The sequence below is a fragment of the Equus caballus genome, chromosome 25 (genome assembly GCF_041296265.1).
Source record: "Equus caballus isolate H_3958 breed thoroughbred chromosome 25, TB-T2T, whole genome shotgun sequence".
Taxonomy (NCBI): Eukaryota; Metazoa; Chordata; class Mammalia; order Perissodactyla; family Equidae; genus Equus; species Equus caballus.
The window spans coordinates 9040444-9062281 of NC_091708.1; the positions used below are offsets into that span (position 1 = coordinate 9040444).

Below are 21838 nucleotides of genomic sequence, written 5' to 3' on the forward strand. Positions count from 1 at the left end.
CCCAGTGGTTAAGTTCGGCACTCTGCTTCGGGGGCCTAGGGTTTCACCAGTTCGAATCCTGGGTGTGGACATGCCACAACTAGAAGGACCCACAACTAAAAATATACAACTATGTACCGGGGGCTTTGGGAGAAAAATGAAAAAAAACTTTAAAAAAAAAAAAGCAGCCTTAAGATACACCTACCTTTGAAGTCAAGAAAATGAAGGGAGTATACAAGACAGTTCAGTATCACGAAAACAATAGGAAAAGTTTTACAAAAGAAGGGGGAGCAGTGTCACATTCCACAAACTTGGATTACCCCCTACCCCGTTCAAGTCCTACACCCCAGTTCCTGCCCATCCGTTCCCCTTTCCACAGTGAGCATCAGCTCCTGTCTGCTTCTTTGCTTCCTCTCATGTGGGTTTCAGTGTCTGTCTGATTCCTTCTCCATCCCTATTGCCACAGGGGGTGGTGCTGAGAGCCGACCAGTCCTTCGCTACAGCAAGGAGCAGAGGCCAACAACGCTGCCCATCCAGCCTTTCGTGTTCCAGCACCACTTCCCCAAGCAGTTGGCCAAGGCCCGGGCCCTCCACAGCCTTTCCCAACTCTACAGCCTCTCGGGCTGCAGCCGTGCACAGCAGCCTGCCCCACTGGCTGCCCCCACTGCTCAAGTCCCAGCCCCAGCTCCTTCAGGGGAGTCACAAGCATCCGCCAACAAAGGGGCCGGGAAAGCTGGGCCTGAGCCAGAAACCTCACGGCCATCACCCCTGGGCAGCTACTCCCCCATTCGGAGTGCTGGCCCCTTTGGGCCCAGCACCGACTCTTCTCCTTCCACTTCGTGCTCCCCTCCCCTAGAGCAGGCCACAGCCACAGAAAGCCCACCCCCATGGAGCCACTCCTGTCCTCCTGCTGTCCGGCCTGCCACCTCCCAGCAGCCACCAAAGGAGGATCAGAAGATACTGACCTTGGCTGAGTACCGACTCCATGGAACAGGAAGCCTGCCTCCTCTGGGCTCCTGGAGATCTGGCTTCAGCCGAGCAGAGAGCCTGGCCCGGGGAGGTGGTGAGGGCAGCATGGCCTCCAGGCCCAGTAACGGTATGAACTTCACTGCCCACCCCGGCGTGACCCCAAGTACTTCTGTCTCCCCTTTGATTGGCTTTTTATACTCCAGCCTGGGGCCAGAGATTATAATGTTTGCATCTCCTTCCCCAGCATCTGTGGTTAATATCCCCACACTCCCAGCCCTCATGTTTTATATGGGCCCACTGGGTAGATATGAAATGCTGTCTCCTACTAACTCTTGCCTGTCTCTTCTGCTAATCTGTTCTGCTTTCAGCCAACCACCTATCCCCTCAAGCACTCAAGTGGCGGGAGTACAGGAGGAAGAACCCACTAGGGCCGCCTGGCTTGTCAGGGAGCCTAGACCGAAGGCCACAGGAAGCTCGGCTGGCCCGAAGGAACCCCATCTTTGAGTTTCCTGGCTCCCTCAGTGCTGCTGGCCATCTGAACTGCCGGCTGAATGGTTTGTGGGCCAGGTCCCCAGTACACCCAGGGCAGGCTCTGCCATAGCTGGGAAGGGGTAGAGAAGGAACTGCTTCAGGGTATGAGGCACAGAACTGAGCTGCAACTCTTGGAAAGAGAGTTGCTTGGGACTGATTTTTCTCTTCTTTCAAGGTCAAGTAGTGAAGCCATTACCACTGACCTGCCCTGACTTCCAAGACCCCTTTTCCTTGACCGAGAAGCCTCCAGCTGAGTTTTGTCTATCCCCAGATGGCAACTCAGAGGCCATTTCCATTGACCTGCTTCAGAAAAAAGGTGAATATTGCCCCCAGCTCAGGCCAGGAATTCTGTTGTCACTACCTATTTGTGCCTGTTGCCCTACCTTCTAGCCCTCCAGAATAGTTCCCTGTCTGAGAACTCCAAGTGCTAGAAGGACTTAGAGTACAGGCATTGGGGCGAGAGGTAGAAAGTCTTTGTCCTATGTGTTGTATGTGCGAGGGGGCCAGGGTCATTTATCAGATGCTTGAGAATCAGGCTTCAGTCTCTTCCCTCAGGGAGCTAAGGATGGTGAGGGAGACTGCCATGTCATAAATCAGTGCCCAGTGCTCTAATTGGGGGAGTTCAAGTACTACGGGACCCAGCAGCTTGGGTAAGCGTGATGGTGACACCTAGTAAGATACGGACTGACAAGGAACCACTCAATTATCAAATAAGGGACCACTGAAGTAAGACAGAGAGCTGTTTAAAGATGGTAGGGAAAGAATTGAGCATAATTGTGGGCTGAAGGGAAGGAGCCTGTGAGAAGGGAGAAGGATGAAGCCCAAGTCCCTTGCAGAGGCAGAGTGGGAGATTCAAAGCTTAGGGAGAGCAAGAACTTTGGGCAAGAAGGGGAACAGCCACCTTCCTCCAAGATACAGGGAGTGAGAGACGGGAGGGAGGATAGATATATTATAGTTATGTCTTTTGGATGGATAGGGAAGTTGAATTCATGACCAGTGGCCTCTGTTCTCTGTGTGGAGTAGAACCAAGGACTTGAGAAGAATGGTAAAGATTTGGCATGGCAACTTGAGAGCATAGTAGAGGCTACATTAGAGAAGTGCCCTGGTCAGTCACTGATGTGAGTGGCCCTGGACTTTCTCCAGCAGCAAATAGCCTGGTTTCTCAGAGTGGAGAAGACAGTTAGATTGACCCAGGACTGGACTAAGAGGGCAAGGAAATGAGAACACTTGAAGGTCTTGACAGTGGAATCATTGAGGTGGGTCCAGGCTGACAGGTGAAAACAGGAGGGGCTTGAGAACTGGGCAAAAACAGGAAGGCCCAGGGCCTGGTGCCTTGGTGAGACCCATGTGCAGGGGCAGAGAGAGAGTGTGGAAGCCCTTCCCTCTCCCCACTTAGGGCTCAGTCCCACCTGAGTTGCCCAGGGACTTGATTAGGGACCTGTCACATCTAATTCTCACTTGCAGGGCTCGTGAAAGCTGTTAACACTGCTGTGGACCTCATTGTGGCCCATTTTGGCACAAGCCGGGATCCTGGGGTGAAGGTAGGTGAGAAACTGGAGAGCTGAGCTCTACCTTGCTGACCCTCACCTATTCTGTGCTACCACCTTCCCTTGCTCTCTTGTATCTAGAGCTCAGGGTTGGATACTTAGGGATGAGGATCGCAAGAGAAGCACCATGAAGGGTGACTAAGAGAGTCGGAGAGGACCAAGGTCAGGCTTCAAATCATTCCCTGTACTTCCTACTGCATCCACAGGCAAAGCTTGGGAATAGTTCTGTGAGCCCCAATGTAGGCCACCTGGTTCTGAAGTACTTGTGCCCTGCCGTCCGGGCTGTGCTGGAGGATGGGCTCAAGGCCTTTGTGCTAGATGTCATCATTGGGCAACGGAAGAACATGCCGTGGAGTGTGGTTGAGGCTTCCACACAGCTAGGTAAGTGCTGGGTGGCAAGATGGGGACCCCAGGCTGAATTTAGGGTTCCAGAGATTGGGCGTGTGACTTCCAACTCTGTCTTCCTCCCAGGCCCATCCACCAAGGTCCTGCATGGCCTCTACAACAAAGTCAGCCAATTCCCAGAGCTCACCAGTCATACCATGCGCTTCAACGCCTTCATCCTCGGCCTGCTCAAGTGAGTGTGTGGAACAGCAAGATCTGCAAACCACTGGCCCCTCCCCTGGGCTCTGCCAGCTATAAGGAAACAACTCCCTAGACTGAGACAAAAAGGGGATCTGTGGGATCTGTAGCCAGGGCCCAGCCTCACTTTCTCCCTACCTAACTATAGCTTCTCTCAGTAGGTCCCTGGTTTCCCACCACACCCACGACCCTCTGGCAGTGATCATCAACATGGTCTTCTGCTTTTATAAATCCATAATCTGGTTTATTTGAAAATTAATCTGGTTCTCAGTTTCTCCGGATATTGTAAACCCTGATCCTCTCAATTCCAGCACTGCTTCCAAATCTTGCTTGACCCTAAGTCCACCTTGGGACCCACATCACAGTATTCTTCTTTCTCAAGTATGGGCTCAGGTCATTTCCTGAGCTACCCTGTACTCTCCTTCAGTAGCTGCCCTGACTTCTCGGGTCTTTTGCAGGCCAACTCCATTCTAGGAGGAAGTGATTGGCTTATGAATCAAATGTTCACCCCCTTCCTACATCCCCACTGACTTTCTAGAACTTTATTACATGAAATGAAACGGGTAGCATCCCTGCCGTAGAAAGGAGGTGTTCACTTATACCCCTGCCCTAGGTCTGTCTCCCTTGTACCTTATCATCTGGCTATATCCACACAAGACTCAACTCTCCTCCTATCTCCCTACAGCATCCGGTCCCTGGAGTTCTGGTTTAATCACCTCTATAACCACGAAGGTAATGCCCAGAACCCTGCTCTCTCTTGCAGCTCAGCATAAGCCAGACCTCAGATGATCAAAAGAGGGAGGCAGAGCTGTCTTTTCAGATGCTAGAGGTGGGGAGGGGAACAACACAAGCTTTCATTCTCAAAGCTTAGGCTTTTACGCAGTCCTCCCCAGCTTCTGCTTGTGTTAGAGCCTTGGAGTCAGGCAATCTGGAAGTCAGGGTGGCCAGGAATCCCAACACCTCTCTCCTCCACTCGGGGCCTCCACTTAAAGATGTGGAGTTTATGCTCCGCACAACTTCAGGAGGCATCATTTACGCTGTTGTACTTGTAAGTGGCACACTCCACAGCTGGTGGCTTTGCCCAGGCTGGCTTTCACAGGCCCACCCTAGGCTAGGCTCTGCCTCTCTTTGTGGCTCAGTCCCTCTCTCTTTCTCCCCCAGATATCATCCAGACCCACTACCAGCCATGGGGCTTCCTGAGCGCAGCACATACCGTGTGCCCCGGCCTCTTTGAGGAGCTGCTGCTGCTGCTACAGCCCCTGGCCCTGCTGCCCTTCAGCCTCGACTTGCTCTTCCAGCACCGGCTGCTGCAAAGTGGGCAGCAGCAGCGGCAGCACAAGGAGCTGCTGCGGGTGTCCCAGGACCTGCTGCTATCCGCCCACTCAACGCTGCAGTTGGCCCAGGCCCGGGGCCAGGAGGGCCCTGGAGACATGGACAGGGCAGCCCATGGGGAGCGGGTGAAGGGTGTGGGTGCCCCAGAAGGTGGAGAAGATGAAGAGGAAGAAGAAGAGACAGAAGAGATGGCAGAGGCAGCTGGGGGCTCAGGGCGTGGCAGGTGGGCCCAAGGTGGGCAGGCTGGCTGGTGGTACCAGCTCATGCAGAGCTCCCAGGTCTACATCGATGGCTCCACTGAGGGTTCTAGGTTTCCCCGAGGTGGCAGCAATAGCAGCAGTGGCAGCAGCAGTGAGAAAAAGAAAGGAGCCGGAGGCAGGGGGCCACCCCCCCGGGAGGGAGTCGTGGAGGGAGCTGAGGCCTGCCCTGCCCCTGAGGAGACTCTGGGCAGGGCCTGGCCCTTCTGGATGGGAAGCCCCCCTGATTCTGTGCTGGCCGAGCTGAGACGCAGTCGGGAGAGGGAGGGGTCGACTGCTCCCCCAGCAGAAAATGAGGAAGGAACCTCTGAGCCTTCACCTGGGGGCATCAAGTGGGGACACCTTTTTGGGTCCCGAAAGGTTCAGCGGGAAGCCCGACCCACAAACAGGTAAGAGGCAGCCCGTAGTGTAGATGGAGAGAGTGGGGCACCTGATCTAAGCCAGGACACAGACAGAGCCAGAGCCCTGGCTGCTCTCCCCTAGGCTACCCTCAGACTGGCTGAGCCTGGACAAGTCCATGTTCCAACTAGTGGTGCAGACAGTGGGTGCCCGCCGGGAGCCAGAGCCCAGGGAGAGCCTGCAGGAGCCACACCCTCCAGCCCTGCCCTCCAAGCCTCCATGGTGAGTCCTGGGGGACAGAAGGATTAGGGGCTGCGTTTGGCTTTGGGTGGGGTTTCTCTGACATTCATTTGTTGTTTCCCCAGCAAGGTGAAGGCACTGTGCCACCATCTGGCCACAGGCCCTGGACAGCTGAGCTTCCACAAGGGAGACATCCTACGGGTGCTGGGGCCAGCCAAAGGAGACTGGCTGCATTGCAGCCGTGGCACTGACATGGGCCTGGTGCCTCTGGCCTACGTGACGTTGACCCCAACTCCAAGTCCAACGCCCGGAAGCAGCCAAAACTGAGGCCCTGTGCATGCTGGTGGCCTCGGGGACCCTCATAACCCCCAGACTCAGAGCCTGAGAGCCCTTCCCTCTGGCTTGGCTACTGAGAGTAGACTGAGAGCTGGGGGCCACATATGCCTGTGCTCAGTATTAATTACTCCCCCTTAATTGTCCCAGTGACCTCGTCCAGATCTCCACCCAGGAAAGGAGGGAAGGGACACAGCACTGGGCTGCCAGGATTTCCCCAGCCCATCTGGGCCAGCCCTTCCATGGGTACAGACAAGTACATCTGTATGGAGGGAGGTGACCAGAAGCCCATTTGCAGGGTTCCCTAGGCCAGGTGGTGAGGAGGAGGGGTAACAGTATTGGGGCCAGATCCCTAAGCCCCCAGCTGTAAATAGGCTGTGGCCAGTACCTGGTGATCAGAAGAGGGAGGAGGAGCCCAGGCTTCTGTTTATGTATTTTATTTATTTATTTATTACACCTATTAATAAAAAAGGTGCTCAGCCTCCAAACCATTTTCTCTTTGTGGCTCCCACTACCCTCTGGCCCATCTCTCTTCCTTCCAAAAGGATGGCTGGGACAGGATGAAAAGGGAAGAAAGAACTTGAAGTCCAGGTACCTACACCAGGAGCTGCCTCTGGAGGGTGCTGAGGCCCAGAGCATCATGGGTGAGATGCCAAGATGTGTGGCCAAACTGGAACTTACACCCTGTGTGACCCAGAGAGTCTGTCACTTGAAACTAGTGGCATGGAAAAGCCATTTATTTCTCAGCCAGTTGTCCAGACCCTCCAAAATCTGGTCCTGACTCCCCACTGTGAGCTGCCTCAGTTTCCTTTTCTGCCCAATGATAAAGCTCAACCACATGATCCGAGGTTCCCCCTTACCTATTAGTTCCAACCCCCCAAACCACGTCCCCCCATCCCCCTCCATGATATTCCAGTCCCCAAAGCCTCCCTCTGGGACTATCCTTACTTGGCACAGAGCCCCCATAGTTAGGTAAAAGGCCCAGGTTCTGAGGGAAAGTCATGGAAAGTGGGAGGAGATGTTTGGGATCCTTCTGAGGTCTGCCCCATGAGTACATCTGTCCAAATTCCGGCAGTGCCTGGTTGGTAAGCACAGGAAAGCTGGAGCCGAAGAGGAAGCAGGCATGGGGCACATAACCAGTGAAGCCCGGGGGATGGGATACTGAGTCAGGACCTCCTGGGGGCCTCCCCACGCCTTTGGTCATTACCCACCTCCTCTCACCTGACATGAAGAACTTGCGAGGATCTCTGTCATCCGTGGAGTAGGGGGAAGCCTTGTGAGGGGAGTGGAGAGAAGAAATAGGGCTTTCAAATTCAGCCCTTGTGCTCTAACACAAGCTCCCAGGGAGGTGGAGCTGGCAGTCAACTCCATGTCCCCCGTACCCACAGCCAAGCTACTCATGGCCATCCCCAGGCCTGGCCACACAGATGTAAGGCTCCCTACTCCCACCCCACTGCAGACCCCTCAGCTTTCTTGGTCTCACTTGTTCTACCTTCTCTCCCAGCTGTGGCTCCTCCTTGGCCTCCAGCTCTGGCTCCAGTGTTGGCTCTTTCCCCATGTCTTTTTCTCCCTTAGCCTCCTTTGGCAGCTGCTCTTGACTCCCTTGTCCCCCATGCCACTGAGTAAAATGATGCAGAGCCTCAGCCCACACCTGGCTGCAGTTCTTGGCAAAAATGAACTGTGCCTGGGGTACAAATCCTGGGTGGGCAGGGGATGAGGAAGATTTCTGTTAGTGTTTGGGACACATGTTCTGGGATTGGGGGCACCTGTTCACACCTGTGTACCCAGGGATCATGCTAGAGCTGAGCCTTTTGTGCCCGTGCCTGACACGCAGGCTTCTTCTCCTGGGAACCTCGGGAGATCTTGGAGGCCAAATGGGAGGCAGAAGTGTGCGATGGGCAGGGGGCCAGGCTAGGCCAGGAGAGCCCCGAAGTAGATGACCAGTAATCTGACCATAGGCCTGGCCCATGCTGAACCGAAATAGTGGGCAATGTCCAGTGTACCTGTAGCACAGGCCTCACCCAGTCACCTCCAGAATCCCTCTGCCCCACCATCCCAAGAAGCAGAGATCTTTGAAGCCCTAATCTTTTCTGGACTCAGCTGTGTATATATTTGGAGGAGGCATTTCTCAGTTCTCTTTCTGGGTTTTACCCTTCCCCTCTGCTGTTACCCTGTTACCATGGAGAAGACAACACAGAGCTTTGTGGCAAGCCCAGCTACCACTTTGCCTTTGCTTTTCCGACCAACACCATTGATACCCCAGCCCTGGGCCTCCCAAACCACTATGTCCTCTTGGCCCAGAGGTCTAGGGGACACAACTCCTATCCCTCTACCCCTATCCTCAGAAGGAAGCAGGGATATGCTCTGGGTAAGAAGTTTTACCCCGGGATATGATGAGGGTGCTGAGGGTTCAGCCCCAGTGTGAAGATGCTGGCCATAGTCCCGGGAACCCAGGCAGTTCCTTTTGTTTGCCTTTGAGCCGATGGCTCTGTGCTGTGTGTACTGTGTCCAGGGCTACAGGGCCGAGCCAGAGGCAGGAGGCGGGGCCTAGGAAGGAGCAAGGAGGGGGGCGCTAGTGAGATGACTGCCAAGGCCACCTGGAGCAGAACAGGAGAGCAGAGGCTCGCTAGTCTGTCTACTCCAGAACACAGTCCTGCCACCTGGGAGCTGAGTACGAACATACAATGGAGAAAGGAAGGTCTCTTCAATAAATGGTGTTGGGAAAACTGGACAGCCACATGTCAAAGAATAAAAGTAGACCACTATCTTATACATAAAAATTAACTCAAAATGGGTAAAGGACTTAAATGTAAGACCTGAAACTATAAAATTCCTAGAAGAAAATATAGGCAGTACATTCTTTGACATCAGCCTTAGCAGTATCTTTTCAAAGGGAAGGGAAACAAAAGAAAAAATAAACACGTGGGACTACATGAGACTAAAAAGCTTCTGCACAGCAAAGGAAGCCATAAAATGAAAGACAACTCACCAACTGGGAAAAAATATTTGCAAATCATATATCCAACAAGAGGTTAATTTCCAAAATATATAAAGAACTCACAACTCAACAACAAAAAAATGAACAACCCAATCAAAAAGTGGGCAGAGGATATGAACAGACATTTTTCCAAAGAAGATATACATATGGCCAACAGGCACATGAAAAAATGTTCAACATCACTAATTAACAGAGAAATGCAAATCAAAACTACAATGAGCTATTACCCCACACCCATCAGAATGGCTATAATCACTAAGACTAAAAATACCAAATGTTGGAGAGGGTGTGGAGAAAAAGGAACCCTCATACACTGCTGATGGGAATGCAACTGGTGCAGCCACTGTGGAAAGCAGTATGGAGATTTCTCAAAAAATTCAAAATAGAACTACCATATGATCCAGCTATCCCACTACTGGGTAGTTATCCAAAGGACATGAAATCAACAATCCAAAGAGATTTATGCAGCCCTGTGTTCACTGCAGCATTATTCACAATAGCCAAGATGTGGAAGCAACCCAAGAGCCCATCAATGGGTGAATGGATAAAGACCTGATATATATATAGACAATGGAATACCGCTCAGTCATAGAAAAGACAAAATTGCGCCATTTGCGACAACATGAATGGACCTTGAGGATATTACACTAAGTGAAAAAAGTCAGAGAAAGACAAATACCACGTGATTTTACTCATATGTGTAAGATAAACAAACACACACATTGATAAAGAGAACAGAGTGATAGTTACCTGAGGGGAAGAGGGTCGGGGGAAGTCGAAAGGGGTACAGGGACACATGTGTGGTGACAGATAAAAACTAGACTACTGGTGGTGAGCACAATGCAATCTGTACAGAAACTGAAATATAATAGCATACACCTGAAATTTACAAAATGTCATAAGCCAATATGGCCTCAATAAAATAATTTAGGGGCCGGCCCTGTGACCAAGTGGTTAAGTTCACACACTCTGCTTCGGCAGCCCAGGGTTTTGCCAGTTCGGATCTTGGGCGTGGACGTGGCACTGTTCATCAAAGCCATGCTGAGGCGGCGTCCCACATGCCACAGCTAGAAGGACCTACAACTAAAAAATATACAACTATGTACCGGGGGGCTTTGGGGAGAAAAAGGAAAACATTTTTTAAAAGTCTAAAAAAAAAAGAAGACTAGTAGGATTTATTCCAGGACCGCAACAATGATAGAACTGGAAAAATATATCAATGTAATTAACATAGGAATGAACCAAAGAAAATATAAGCTATTTGATCGCCCTGACAGATATTGGGGGAACCTTTATAAAATTAAATATCTATTTGTGATTTTTAAAAAAGGATTTTTAGTAAACCAGGATTAGAAACATAATAAAGAATATTTTAAATGAACAGCCAGTATCAAACTACATCAAACAGAAAAGCCAGAGCCAGGACTGGCAAACATCTCATGTGTCATACTAAACCCAGTCAACTGTAGCCATCTGTGGGGTGTTACTGTGAGGTTCTGAAATAGGGCCGTGGCTCAGCAGAGAGAAGCATGAAGAACTGACTGTGTTTGCCGTGGGCGTAAGATGGATGCTAGCATGTAAGGTTGATAGTCCTTCACTTCAGGCAATCTTATAAAAGTCAAAACCTAAACAGGACTGATCACTACCACCTTTATTATTCAACAGTATTCTAGATGGTCTACACAGTGCATAAAACAAAAATAATAAGAACCTTAAATGTTGGAAATGAAGAAAAAAAATTACCATCTGCTTAACTTACAAAACCCTGAGAAGCAGCTGAAAAACAATAACTAGTAAGAGTACTAAGATGGCTTATTACATGAAAAATAAATTGAAATGTCAATAGCTCACTTTTTTTTTTAAAGATTGCCACCTGAGCTAACATCTGTTGCCAATCTTCTTTTTTTTCCCTTCTGCTTCTCCCCAAAGCCTCCCAGTACATAGTTGTATATTCTAGTTGTAGGTCCTTCTGGTTGTACTATGTAGGACACCACCCCAGCACTGCCTGATGAGCGGTACCATGTCTATGCACAGAATCCAAAGTGGGGAAACCCAGGGCTGCCAAAGCAGAGCACACAAATCCAACCAGTTGGCCACAGGGCCGGCCCCATCAATAGATTTCTTATTAGCCAGAATTACCAATTAAATGACACAGTGAGGACTTCCACTTCCAGGACTATGGCAGAACAGTTGTTCTTCAGAGGACTATCTAAAGCAAATCAACAATATATGGTATACGTGTTGCTGGTTCACACAGAGAAAAGGGTCTTCAAGAGCACACCTTCCTTGGGGCCAGCCTGGTGGTGCAGCAGTTAAGTGTGCACGTTCCATTTCTCAATGGCCCAGGGTTTGCCAGTTCAGATCCTGGGTGTGGACATGGCACCGCTTGGCAAAAGCCATGCTGTGGTAGGCATCCCACAGGTAAAGTAGAGGAAGATGGGCATGGATGTTAGCTCAGGGCCAGTCTTCGTCAGCAAAAAGAGGAGGATTGGCAGTAGTTAGCTCAGGGCTAATCTTCCTAAAAAAAAAAAAAAAAAAGCACATCTTCCCCTCAAAAACAACAATAAACAAAACAAAAACAATAAAATGTGAATTGGGGCAGGTGGCATGGAGAAGAGGGGCTGTTCTGAGGGCATCCCTGGTTTGTGGTGTGATACCAATAAAGGCGCACTGAAGAAAATGTATCTCTAATGGGTGATAGCAGTCACATCATGAGAGAGGAAACCTGACTCCCTTCCCTTCTAAGGAAGGAGAAAAACATGGCCATTGTCATCTCCTTCAGTCCTGAGACTTGACAATGGCTTCCCCTAAGGAGCTATAAGTCAGGGAGTGGACTGATGCTTAGGCCAGTGGTAAGGTAGGGTAGCTGAAGCTGATAGTCTCATGCTAAGCTGAGAGAGAATGGGTAGTCATTGTTAGTGGTAAACCTCGTCTACAACAGAATGAGAAACAAACCCTCCCTGGGGGGAGACTTCACCAGTTTAGATGTATAAGGCTCCCACAGATTAAGATCAAGGAATCAGTCCACAATCAAAGATTACCAAATGTACAAAAAAATCAAGCCACCATGTATGAGTCAGTAGAAACATCAAACAATAGATTTAGAGCTCCCAAGAACTACAGCTACAATGGTCAGATACAGAATATAGAAACGTTTTGTATAAAATATTTTAAGAAATACAGGTTACATACACAAGCTCCAAGAAATTATCAGGAATAAACAGCCAAATTTTGAGGAAAAAAAGATATTTCTAGGATAAAAATGTTCAAATAAACTAAATTCAAAGGTAAAACAGAAGATCAGATCCAGCTGAAGAGAAAATTGCTCAACTGGAAAATAAAGAAATAACTCAGAATACAGCAGGGAGATAAAGGAGACAAAATATTAAAAAGGTGTTAGAGATGGATGGAAGAATTAAAAATTCTAACATATTCTAACTGGAGTCTTAAATGAGAATAGAGAGAATTGAGGAGAGGCATTCTACAAAGAGAGAAGGGCTGTACATTTTCTAGAACTTATGTCTAAAACATTGTAGTGAAACCAAAGGCAAAGAAAAGGACTTAAAAAAACATAATGGGAACTATTTTCAGCATTATAGTGAGCTAGTTAGCTTGATTAACTCTCTCACTGAAAACTGAAAATGCTGATAAAATGTTTCATGAAATATTTACAAAATATTTTATAAAATATCATAAAACGGGGCTGGCCCCGTGGCTGAGTGGTTAAGTTCGCACGCTCTGCTGCAGGCGGCCCAGTGTTTCGTTGGTTCGAATCCTGAGCGCGGACATGGCACTGCTCATCAAACCATGCTGAGGCAGCGTCCCACATGCCACAACTAGAGGAACCCACAACGAAGAATACACAACTATGTACCGGGGGGCATTGGGGAGAAAAAGGAAAAAATAAAAAAATCTTTAAAAAAAAAAAAAATCATAAAACATTTTCAAATGCAAAGATGAGCTTTCAAGAAGTAGGGGACAACATGGATGAACCTGGAGGACATTATGCTAAGTGAAATAAGCCAGACACAGAAGAACACATTAACAAGAACACAGAACAAATGAACAAAGAGGAAGCATGGCTCCTATAGCCTGGTGCTGTGGGCCTGTACGGGGGAAGCAATGGACCAGCAGACTATACATGCATTTAACAGGGAGTTCCAGGAAATGAAACAGCTTTAGGGGGTTTGTAAAGCTCTCCACACATCCATGGTTGACCAGAGGCTTTGTAAATGCACAGCAGGGACTAGAGTGGGCTCAAACCACCTACACATCCCTGGCCAACAGAGCCTGTGCACATGTACAAAGAAGACACGAGAGAGCCTGGTGGAAAGTAAAGGCCAGGTCAACTTTGAAAAGGGCCTGAGCTTGAATGTGCTTCCCAGACCCATTACCAGACCCATCAGCAGAGAGTGTAGCCTTACTAGTGCAAGGCGATTGAGCACAACATCTGAACACTAAGATATACAGACACAGGCACTATCCCAAAGAAGCCAGACTTAAAAGTAAAAACAAGGGGGAAAAACCTGAGCAGAGGCATCAGCAGGTCGATAGATAACCGTTTTAGCCCAGGCAAGTTACTAAACAAACAAAATAACAATCCAGCATGTATGTGTGTGTGTGTGAGAGAGACAGGGTATGTGTATCAGACTCCAGAGTTGCTACAATTTATTATCTAAAATGTCTAGTATTCAACAAAAAGTTACAAGACATGCAAAGACACCAGAAAGTTTGACCTATGTCTTCCCGTGGATTCCTGTTATGCTCTGGCATCACTTCCTTTCAACCTTTAGTATTTTTTTGTAAGTCAGGCAAGTCTGCTAGTGACAAATTATCTCAGTCTCTGTGTATCTGGGAATGTCTTTATTTTGCCTTTGTTTTGTTTTGTTCCTCTGTTCCTTCTTTACTACCTTCTTTTGGTTTAAATAAATATTTTTTTATATTTATATTAATTTATATTAAATATTTATTTATATTTATTTATAACAAATAAATGTTTGTTTATAAACCTAGGGCTGGGTAGGTTATTTTTAAAGGGTAGTTTTGCTGGATATAGAATTCTTGATTCAGTTTTTTTCTTTTAGCACTTGGAATATGAGATTCCACTGCCTTCTGGCCTGAGAAGTCAGCCATTAGTTGTTGTTCCCATGTACCTTACAAGTCATGATTCTTTTGCTGCTTTCAAGATTTTATCTTTTTTTTTTTCTTTTCTGAATTCCCTTCCCCATCCCAGGCATCCAACAATCTGCTTTCTGACATTAGAATTTTGCCTTTTTCTGGAATTTCATGTAAATGGAATTTTACAGTATATAGCCTTTTGCGTATGACTTCTTTCACTTAGCAAGTTTTGAAATTCATCCACGTTGTGTGTATGAGTATTTCATTCCTTTTAATTGCTCAGTAATATTCTATAGTAGGGATATACTACAATTTCTTTATCCATTCACCAGTTTATGAACATGAGGATTTCTTCAAATTTGAGGCCATTATAAATAATACTGCTGTGAACATTTGTGTACACATCTTTTTGTGAACATAGTTTTCATTTTTGTGTGCTTGTCTTTCAACAATTTGACTAGACTGTAATCCCTAGAGCAACCATTAAGAAAGTAATTAAGGGGGCCTGCCCCATGGCCCAGTGGTTAAGTTCGTGCGCTCCACTTAGGCTGACCAGGGTTTTGCCAGTTCGAATCCTGGGCATGGACATGGCACCACTCATCCAGCCATGCTGAAGTGGCGTCCCACAGGCCACAAGTAAAAAAAATATATACAACTATGTACTGGGGGAGCTTTGGGGAGAAAAAGGAAAAATAAAATCTTTAAAAAAAAAAAAAAGAAAAAGAAAGTAATTAAAATATATGTTTAAAAAAAAAACAGGAAAACTAAAATAGTATGCTAACAAATATTTATTTAAACCAAAGGTAGTAAAGGAGGAATAGAGGAACAAAACAAAATAAAACAAAAAAGCGACATGAGACAATGAAACATATGTCACACAAAAATGTAGACAGGATTGTTCGTAGCAGCATTCTTCATAATAGCAAAAAAGCGGAAATAACTCCAATGACCATCAACTGATGAACAGCTAAATAAACATGATATATTCACACAATGGAATATTACTCAGCAATAAAAAAAGAACGAAGTACTGATACATGCTATAATATAGATGAACCTTGAAAACATTATGCTAAGTAAAAAAAACCAAGATACAATAGACCATGTATTGTATGATTCCATATATGAAATGTCCAGAATAGCAAATCTATACAATCAGAAAGTGAATTCATGGTTGCCTAGGGCTGGGGGTAAGGAAGTTTGGGGGAAATAACAGGGAGTGACTGCTAATGGATATGAGGCTTCTCCTTGGGATGATTAAAATATTCTAGAACTGATTGTGATGATAGTTGTACAACTCTGTGAATATAATAAAAACCACTGATTTGTACACTTTATTTATTTATTTATTTATTTACTTATGTATTTTTGAGGAAGATTAGCCCCAAGGTAACATCTGCTGCCAATTCTCCTCTTTTTGCTGAGGAAGACTGGCCCTGAGCTAACATCTATGCCCATCTTTCTCTACTTTATATGTGGGATGCCTGCCACAGCATGGCTTGCCAAGCGGTGTGTAGGTCCACACCTGGGATCCAAACCAGCGAACCTTAGGCCACTGAAGCGGAACCTTCAAACTTAACTGCTGCGCCACCAGGCTCGCCCCTGAACTGTACACTTCAAGTGGGTGAACTATATGGTATATAAAGTACATCTCAATATAAAGCTAATAAAAAATAAAACTGTAAAATATGAAAAAAAAGCAAGCCAAATCTAATAAGGTAAAAAATAAAGAACACATCAAGATCAAGACAGGTTTATTCTATAAATGCAAAGCTGGTTTAACATTAGAAAATTAACTAATGTAATGTACCATTGTTTAGAAATTTTTCCTCCCTTCCTCCTCCCACCTCTGTAGACTGAGTATAGTTTGGGCTTGGCCATATGACTTCCTCTGACCATTGGAAGTTGACAGACGATGGAACCTGAAGACATGAAAAGTAGTTGAAAAACTGCTTGTCTTCTTGCCCTTCTTCCATCACCATGAGAAGAACATGCCCAGACTATCCTGCTGGTCCCAGAAGGAGTAAGAGACAGATGGAGCACAGCAAGAGCATCCAGCCAATCCCAGTTCAGAATGCTGACCCCAGTCAACCCACAGATTTATGAGACTAAATAATTGTTTTATGCCACTGAGGGTTTTTGGGGGGTTTTTTTCTGCTTTTTCTCCCCAAACCCCCCCAGTACATACTTGTATATTTTAGTTGTGGATCCTTCTAGTTGTGGCATGGGGGATGCCACCTCAGCATGGCCTGACAATCGGTGCCATGTTCATGCCCAGGATCTGAACCAGAGAAACCCTGGGCCACCGAAGTGGAGCATGCAAACTTAACTGCTCGGCCATGGGGCTGGCCCTCCACTGAGTTTTGATATGGTTAGTTACATGGCACTTTTGTGGTAATAGCTAATTGGTATAGGTAGCTACCAAAAAAAACCCCACAGTAAACATGAAACTTAACAGTAAAACATTAAAGGCATTCTTCTAAAGATCAGGAATAAGATAAGAGCATCTACTGCCACTACTTAACATTATATTCAATGTCTTAAGCAAGGGAATAGAAATCAAAGGTATAAATATTAGAAAGACAAAGAAAACTACAGGAAAGATTTTGGATTTGATTCTGAGGCAGATGACAGGTTTTGGGCAGAGAGATAAAATGATCTGATTTACACTTTGAAAGGAGTATTCTGGCTGCTGTGTACAACCAAGGCATGAGCAGGGACACCAGAAAGGAGGCTATTGTAACAATCCAGCGAGAGATAGTGGTGGCTTAGATTGGGGTTAAAGGCAGTGGAAATGTCAGAGTGGTCAAATTATGGATAGATTTCAAACATACAGCATACAGGTTGCTGATTGGCCAGATATGGGGTAGAGAAAAAGAGTGGGTCAAGGATAACTCGAATTGTCTTGCCTGAGCATCTGATAGATTGGATTTATTGAGATGGGGAAGCCCTAGAGAAAAGCTGGGGAAGAGAGGCAGGAATCAAGAGAGAGTTTTGTACTCATCAATTTTGAAAAGCCAATTAGATATCCAACTGGAGATGATAAGTAAGGAACTGAATATAGGACTCTAGAGTTCTGAGGAGAGGTTAGGGCAAGAGAAAGAAAATGGGAGTTATTCGCATATAAACAGCTTTTAAAGCCTTAGAGTTAATGGAATGACTCACCGTGTATGTGTGTAGAGAGAAAAGAGGTCTGATAATGGAGCTCCGGGTACACCACTGATTAACGGTCAAGGAAGACGAAGAAGAATCAGCCAAAGAGACCTAGCAGCAGCAGCCAATGAGACATGAGGAGAACCAAGAAACCAAATGAAGAAAGTGATTCAGGATGTAATAATAGTATTACGGTTACATAGAAAATTATCTTAGCAGATAATGCTAAAGAAGTGTCATGATGCCTGCAACTTATTTTCAAATGGTACAATAAAAAATCATATTATATCCTATCCTATCAAACCATATGATACCACATTAGAGAGAGAAAAAACACAACAAAATGTTAACAATTATTGAATCTAGGTGAGGGTATACAGGTGTTCATTGCGCATTCCTTCATCTTTTCTGCATGTTTGAAATTTTTCATAGTAAAGAGATAATGGAGGGGACTGTTTTGAGAATAGGAATAGACTATATTCATTTAACTGCTCTTCCTAAAGTCAAATAACCTTATACCCCTAATACCCAGATTGTGGTATCTAAATGCCATTTCCAACTAAAAGGAACCAGGAATCACTGGAAAAAATAGCTGATACCCACTCTAGCCTAGGAATGGATAAAATGAGCCTGGAACATTTTATCATATCAAATAGCAAGAAACCTTAAAAATTGTGTCAAAGGGACTCAGGAGCCAACTTGAATAAGTTCCCATTGGCCAAAATAAGACAAGTTAAACATTGAAACTGATAATAACTGGCAACAATTGAAACATATCACATATATGTGCTAAAATCTGAGTTCATAATGATCCTAAAACAAACTCATTGGTGATCTTTGGAGGATGCTAGGGAACCAACTCATTACTTTGAAAGCTGGTAAAATAAAAGTGAAAAAAATCAAGCATTTTTCTTGCCTTTCCTACATAAAATATATCTATGGGTAACAAATAGTTAATGTGGAAAAGTTTCTCTTTGTACAAGTATTCTACCTAATAAACAAAGAAGGAATGATAGAATGAGAATATTATTTTCTAAGTCCTATATTAATGAGTCTAGACCAGTGGTTTTCAATCAGGGACAACTGGCAATGTCTACAGACATTTTCGGTTGTCACATTTGAGGGAGTTGCTACTGATAACAAGTGGGTAGAGACCAAGGACGCTGCTAAACATCCAACAATGCACAGGACAGCCTCTACAATAAAGAATTATCTGGTGCAAAATGCCAAGAGTGCCAGGTGTTTTGAAACACTCTGGTCTAAACAATGATCATCATCAGCTACTAACATCACAAAAAGACCACCACTCTATACCTCCTGATAGAAGTATTAAAACCACCTATGAATTACTTTTGCCAAAATAATCAAATCTAAATCTAAGTCTCTAACCAATTTACAAGAAATACAGGAGATGGAGGAATATGCTAAATTACACCAGAAGCAGCTCAGCAAATTCAGACTTTGAGGAAACCCTACAGGACACATGACCTGTTTTCTTCTAAAAAAAAAAGTAGTAAAGGAAAAAAGATGGAGCATGGACTTAAAGAGTTAAGAACATTTAAGAGATATATCAGCTGAGAAGTATAGATCTTATTTAGATTTAAGTCAAATAAACTATTTTTAAAAACTAAACATCTGGGGCCATGACCGAGTGGTTAAGTTCACAGGCTCCGCTTTGGCGGCCCAGGGTTTTGCCAGTTCGGATCCTGGGTAGGGACCCAGCACCGCTCCTCAAGCCATGCTGAGGTGGCATCCCACATAGCACAACCAGAGGCACAACGAGAATATACAACTATATACTAGGGGGCTTTGGAGAGAAGAAGAAGGAAAAAAAAAGATTGGCAACAGGTGTTAGCTCAGGTGCCAATATTTGAAAAAAAAAATTTATAAGACAATGGGGAAAATGTGAACAACTGGATACTTGATGATATTAAAGAATTCTGTTTAATGGTACTGTGATTTTGTTTTAAAAAAGAATATCTTTTAGAGATAACATACTAAAATATTTATTGATTAAATGATATAATGTCAGAAACATGCATCCAATAACTCGCTGGGAGGAGAGAGCTGAAACAAGATTGGCCATGAATTGATCAATAGCAAATCATTAGCATAGAAGGTAAAGGAAAGCAGGTACCTTCACCTCGGCCAGGTCATTTACGGCAACAGCACAACTGAGGCATGAGTAAGAGATTTTGCACAATGGGTCTCCAACAAAATGGTCTTATTCACCCAGATTAAATAAGGGTTCATTGTTCTGTCCTTTTTTTTTAATGTTTGATATTTTCTATCATAAAAAGTCTGAAAAACAACAAAAAGATCTAATTGCCTAACTCAAGGAACATTTAAAACTTAGCAGACTTATCTCTGCACCATTTAATGCTGTTCATTATTCCACTTTGCCTAAACTCTCCATTCCTAAGATTCCATAGCACCAGACTCTCTAGATTCTCTTTGCATTTTTCAGCTTATTTCCCCTCAGTTTCTTTCATGGACATCTCTTTGTCCACGTACCCTTTAATGTTTGTGTTCCCCAGGATTCCACTGTCGCCTATTTCTCCCTCTGTACACCCTACTTGGGTGATGGCATCACCTTCAGTTTCCTTCACCATCACGCTTTAGCAATCATCTATCTTCCCCCACCCAAACTTTCCTCCTCCTGGATTCTTTAGGTCAGTTGATATCACCCAGTCATCTAAGCTAGAACCTTAAAAAATTACCCTGGCTGATGCTCCTTCTCCCCACAGGGCGGTCTGACTTTGGATCCTACTCAATCAGCAAGTTTTCCCACACTAGTTGAACGTTTCCTCCTCTCCTTCCCTACTATCCTGTAGGGGAAGGAGACATTTCCTCTAGCCACTCTTGGTCCTTCTCGCTGGACAACGAATTAAATTCACAAGACAGAATAAGAGGAGAAAATTAAACTAAGCTTTATAATATGTACACATGGGAGAGGCGCAGGCAAACTGAGCAACTCACCAAAATGGGGGATGCTCTCACCTTAAATACCATCCTCAGCTAAAGAGGAAGGAGGATGTTGGGGGTGAGGGGAGTCAGTTATGGGAGATTACCAGATAAGTACAGTAAACAAGAGTCAGGTCATTATGCAGACTTGAGTCCTTGCCTTCCACATTGATGAGAGTTTCTAGAGATAAGGTCATCCCCCCTTCTTCCTGGTTCAGAGAGGGAGACGCCTTTACAGATGGAGATTTCCTTTACAAATGTAAATGTCTCTTAACAAAGGGTTACTTCTGCTTCTCAAGTTTCCCTCAGGTCTGCAGTTTTTAAAAGTAACCAGCCCAGGGGTCGGCTCCGTGGCCGAGTGGTGAAGTCCGCGCAGCGGCCGTGGCTAAGTGATTAAGTTCGTGCGCTCCGCTGCGGCGGCCCAGGGTTCAGATCTTGGGCGCAGACATGGCACCGCTCGTCAGGCCACCTTGCGGCGGTGTCCCACATACCACAACTAGAAGGACCTGCAACTAAGATATACAACTGTGTGGGGGGTGGGGAGATAAAGCAGGGAAAAAAAAAGATTGGCAACAGTTGTTAGCCCAGGTGCCAATCTTAAAAAAAAAAAAAAAAGTAACCAGCCCCAAATAATCCTCATGCCAAAGAGAGGTATCTCGGGGTGGCCAATTCCAGTCCCCCACAGACCCTATCCTAGTTCAGTGCCCCATCCTCTCCTGACAGGAGCACTGTCAGAGCCTCCCTCCTCCAGTCTCCCTGCCTCCATAGAACCATCACAGCGATCTTTCTAAAGCAGGAATGCGGCTCCTCTGCCTAGAATTACCATCACCAAGTAGTATAGTAATTCTCAAAGTTTGGCTAAAGGGTCAGATACGTGTGGATTAAATTATCTATTATGATATTACTTAAACGACATGAGGCATAAATTCCTAGTGTTTATAGATCTCATACAGGTATAGACAGCGAATTCACAAGTCAAATAACTACATATATTAACATCAACTTAACGTGATGATGGAGCTTGTTTTGCTGAGACCCAGTCGCCTCTGGAAGAATGACCAGGCCGCCCACGGCCCAGGCCCAGGTTGTTCTGAGGCTCCGGAAGGACTGACTCTCCCCAGACTTGCGCGGAAGCTGCCGCGCCCGGCGCGCCGAGGCAGCGTCCGGCCCTCTCGGCCCCTGCAGCACCGTTTACGATCTAGGACGCCTTCATCCTCTTCTCGTTGGCCCCTGGCAGTTAGGTCGTACTTGGCTCCATCACCCTGGGCCAGGGCGGCTGGAATGCGGCGCGCGCGCGCCTCCCTCCACTTCACGGCAGACGCGCAAGCAGCGCTTCAGGACGCCTGAAGAGGGCGCCGCCGGCTCCCCCGTCCGGCCCGCCGCTCGGCGACGCCCGCAGCCGCCCGCCGGCCACCGCGGCGTCCCCCGTGCCTGGCCACGATTGGCTATTCCACCGACGAAGGGGGAGGAACCCCGGAGAACCGGAAGCGCCGGGT

The 21838-nt window shown here is 46.2% G+C and overlaps 2 protein-coding genes across 28 annotated transcripts in view; one reads left to right on the forward strand and one right to left on the reverse strand.

Moving 5' to 3' along the window:
• RUSC2 (RUN and SH3 domain containing 2) overlaps window positions 1–6597 on the forward strand; it is a 60306-nt gene extending 53709 nt beyond the window's left edge. For 8 of the 17 annotated variants that reach the window (XM_023629640.2, XM_023629644.2, XM_023629642.2 and 5 more), the window contains 10 exons: window positions 446–1075; window positions 1317–1502; window positions 1655–1795; window positions 2944–3020; window positions 3233–3407; window positions 3498–3603; window positions 4294–4340; window positions 4770–5586; window positions 5681–5818; window positions 5902–6597. In XM_023629640.2, coding sequence (XP_023485408.1) covers window positions 446–1075; window positions 1317–1502; window positions 1655–1795; window positions 2944–3020; window positions 3233–3407; window positions 3498–3603; window positions 4294–4340; window positions 4770–5586; window positions 5681–5818; window positions 5902–6103 — 2519 coding nt within the window. In that variant the 3' untranslated portion in view covers window positions 6104–6597. The remainder of the gene's footprint in view (window positions 1–445; window positions 1076–1316; window positions 1503–1654; window positions 1796–2943; window positions 3021–3232; window positions 3408–3497; window positions 3604–4293; window positions 4341–4769; window positions 5587–5680; window positions 5819–5901) is intronic. The other 9 variants (XM_070250655.1, XM_070250664.1, XM_070250663.1 and 6 more) reach the window with 2 other exon arrangements.
• A 107-nt stretch (window positions 6598–6704) lies between these two features.
• CIMIP2B (ciliary microtubule inner protein 2B) lies at window positions 6705–21658 on the reverse strand. Of its 11 annotated transcripts, none has more exons than XM_003364114.5 (6): window positions 8492–9169; window positions 7886–8112; window positions 7593–7807; window positions 7331–7382; window positions 7058–7270; window positions 6705–6793 (listed from the first exon to the last, which is right to left on the reverse strand). In XM_003364114.5, exons 1-6 carry the CDS (start codon window positions 8788–8790, stop codon window positions 6705–6707), a joined length of 1095 nt encoding a protein of 364 aa, XP_003364162.2. In that variant the 5' UTR covers window positions 8791–9169. The 11 variants fall into 11 exon arrangements, 3 of the variants coding, with proteins under 3 accessions (XP_003364162.2, XP_014591373.1, XP_001914783.2); XM_014735887.3 differs by having other exon boundaries at window positions 7058–7187; window positions 7564–7807; XM_001914748.5 differs by lacking the exon at window positions 6705–6793 and having other exon boundaries at window positions 7034–7187.
• Between the last annotated feature and the right edge of the window lie 180 nt (window positions 21659–21838).